At 34.4% G+C, this 1,176-nt stretch overlaps 1 protein-coding gene across 3 annotated transcripts in view; it reads left to right on the top strand.

The window, feature by feature from the left end:
- The first annotated feature begins 376 nt into the window (after positions 1-376).
- Positions 377-1,176, top strand: part of LOC106471907 (serine/threonine-protein kinase B-raf-like) — a 75,522-nt gene continuing 74,722 nt past the window's right edge. For all 3 annotated transcript variants that reach the window (XM_022401154.1, XM_022401076.1, XM_013932567.2), the window contains exon 1: positions 377-490. In XM_022401154.1, coding sequence (XP_022256862.1) covers positions 383-490 — 108 coding nt within the window. In that variant the 5' untranslated portion in view covers positions 377-382. The remainder of the gene's footprint in view (positions 491-1,176) is intronic.

The following is a 1,176-nucleotide window of genomic DNA, read 5'->3' as shown; positions in this document are numbered from 1 at the left end:
GTTTTGATACCGTGGTGGGCAGATCACAGCTTTGCGCTTAACATCAACCACCTATAATGTTCTTTTTTACTTTTTTTATGCCTCAATATATTTTTGTACGAACTGCAAAATTGTGAATCACGTTGTGGATAATGACTCTCTCTCCTCTTTTTAGTATTATGTATTTATTTTGAACATTTTATTTTAGGGCATATACTACATAAACAGAGAGAAAGAGGCAGTATTATTTTAAGTGAATATGATAATTATTATGTATAGTCGTATGTGATATATTTTTATTTTATTTACTGAATTGAAGTTGATATTACTTACAAAATGTTTCGACCACAGAGCCCACTGTTTTCTACCAATCACAATCGATCACGTGACACAAGTTTGAGAGATGTTCAATATGGCGGTTGTAATTCCTAATATTAACCTTGATTCTCAAAGCAAATCTCCAAATAATGAGTCGTTCAGAAACGAAGAAAATCGAACTATTCAAGACGAGGTAAGTCTTTTATAAACAGGACGTAGGAAAGCTTCAGATAAGTAGAAATATATTAATGCCTAGTGTACGTTCAGAATTATCGAGAACTGTCAAAAGTGTCATAAGATTGTCATTAATAACTAAATAACTTAAGTCATCAACAGGCCCACCGAGAGGGCGACTACCCTGGGGCCCGTGCATGCCCAAGGGCTCATAAAAATGCCCAAACTTTAAACTCAACTTTTTAAAAATTTGCATACTCTTAAGCTAAGAATCCATAGACCAGAAAAACTGATGCGAAATTAGTCTACAAGCCAAGTTCAAAATGGAAAATAGCATAAGATTGCACTAAATAAAGGAATTTCCTTCAAACATTGTTATAGCAATAGAACATTCAAAAACTGTTGGTAATGCTAATGCAACTGACAGTAAAAACAAAGATTTTCGAGTTAAAGTCAAATAATAATAAATATTTCGCACTAAAGAGAGATTTGTATGCTGCGAGCACTTTCCAACGCATTGTCCAAAATTCCAGCATAACTTCTGCCAACTGCCAAATATTCTAAATTTAGAACATGGTGACCTCCTTCCTGATAAACCTCATGTAATGTGCAGTTCTGCATGTATATATTGCACTGCGAATATTCTGCACATTGCCAGTTACAGTAGCATCTGCTGAGAGATCTTTCAGCAAACTAAAACTCATC

Source organism: Limulus polyphemus, unplaced genomic scaffold (assembly GCF_000517525.1).
Source record: "Limulus polyphemus unplaced genomic scaffold, Limulus_polyphemus-2.1.2 Scaffold4, whole genome shotgun sequence".
NCBI classification, from domain to species: domain Eukaryota; kingdom Metazoa; phylum Arthropoda; class Merostomata; order Xiphosura; family Limulidae; genus Limulus; species Limulus polyphemus.
Note: the sequence above shows the minus strand (reverse complement) of the source record. Positions and strands in the feature narration are given on the sequence as shown.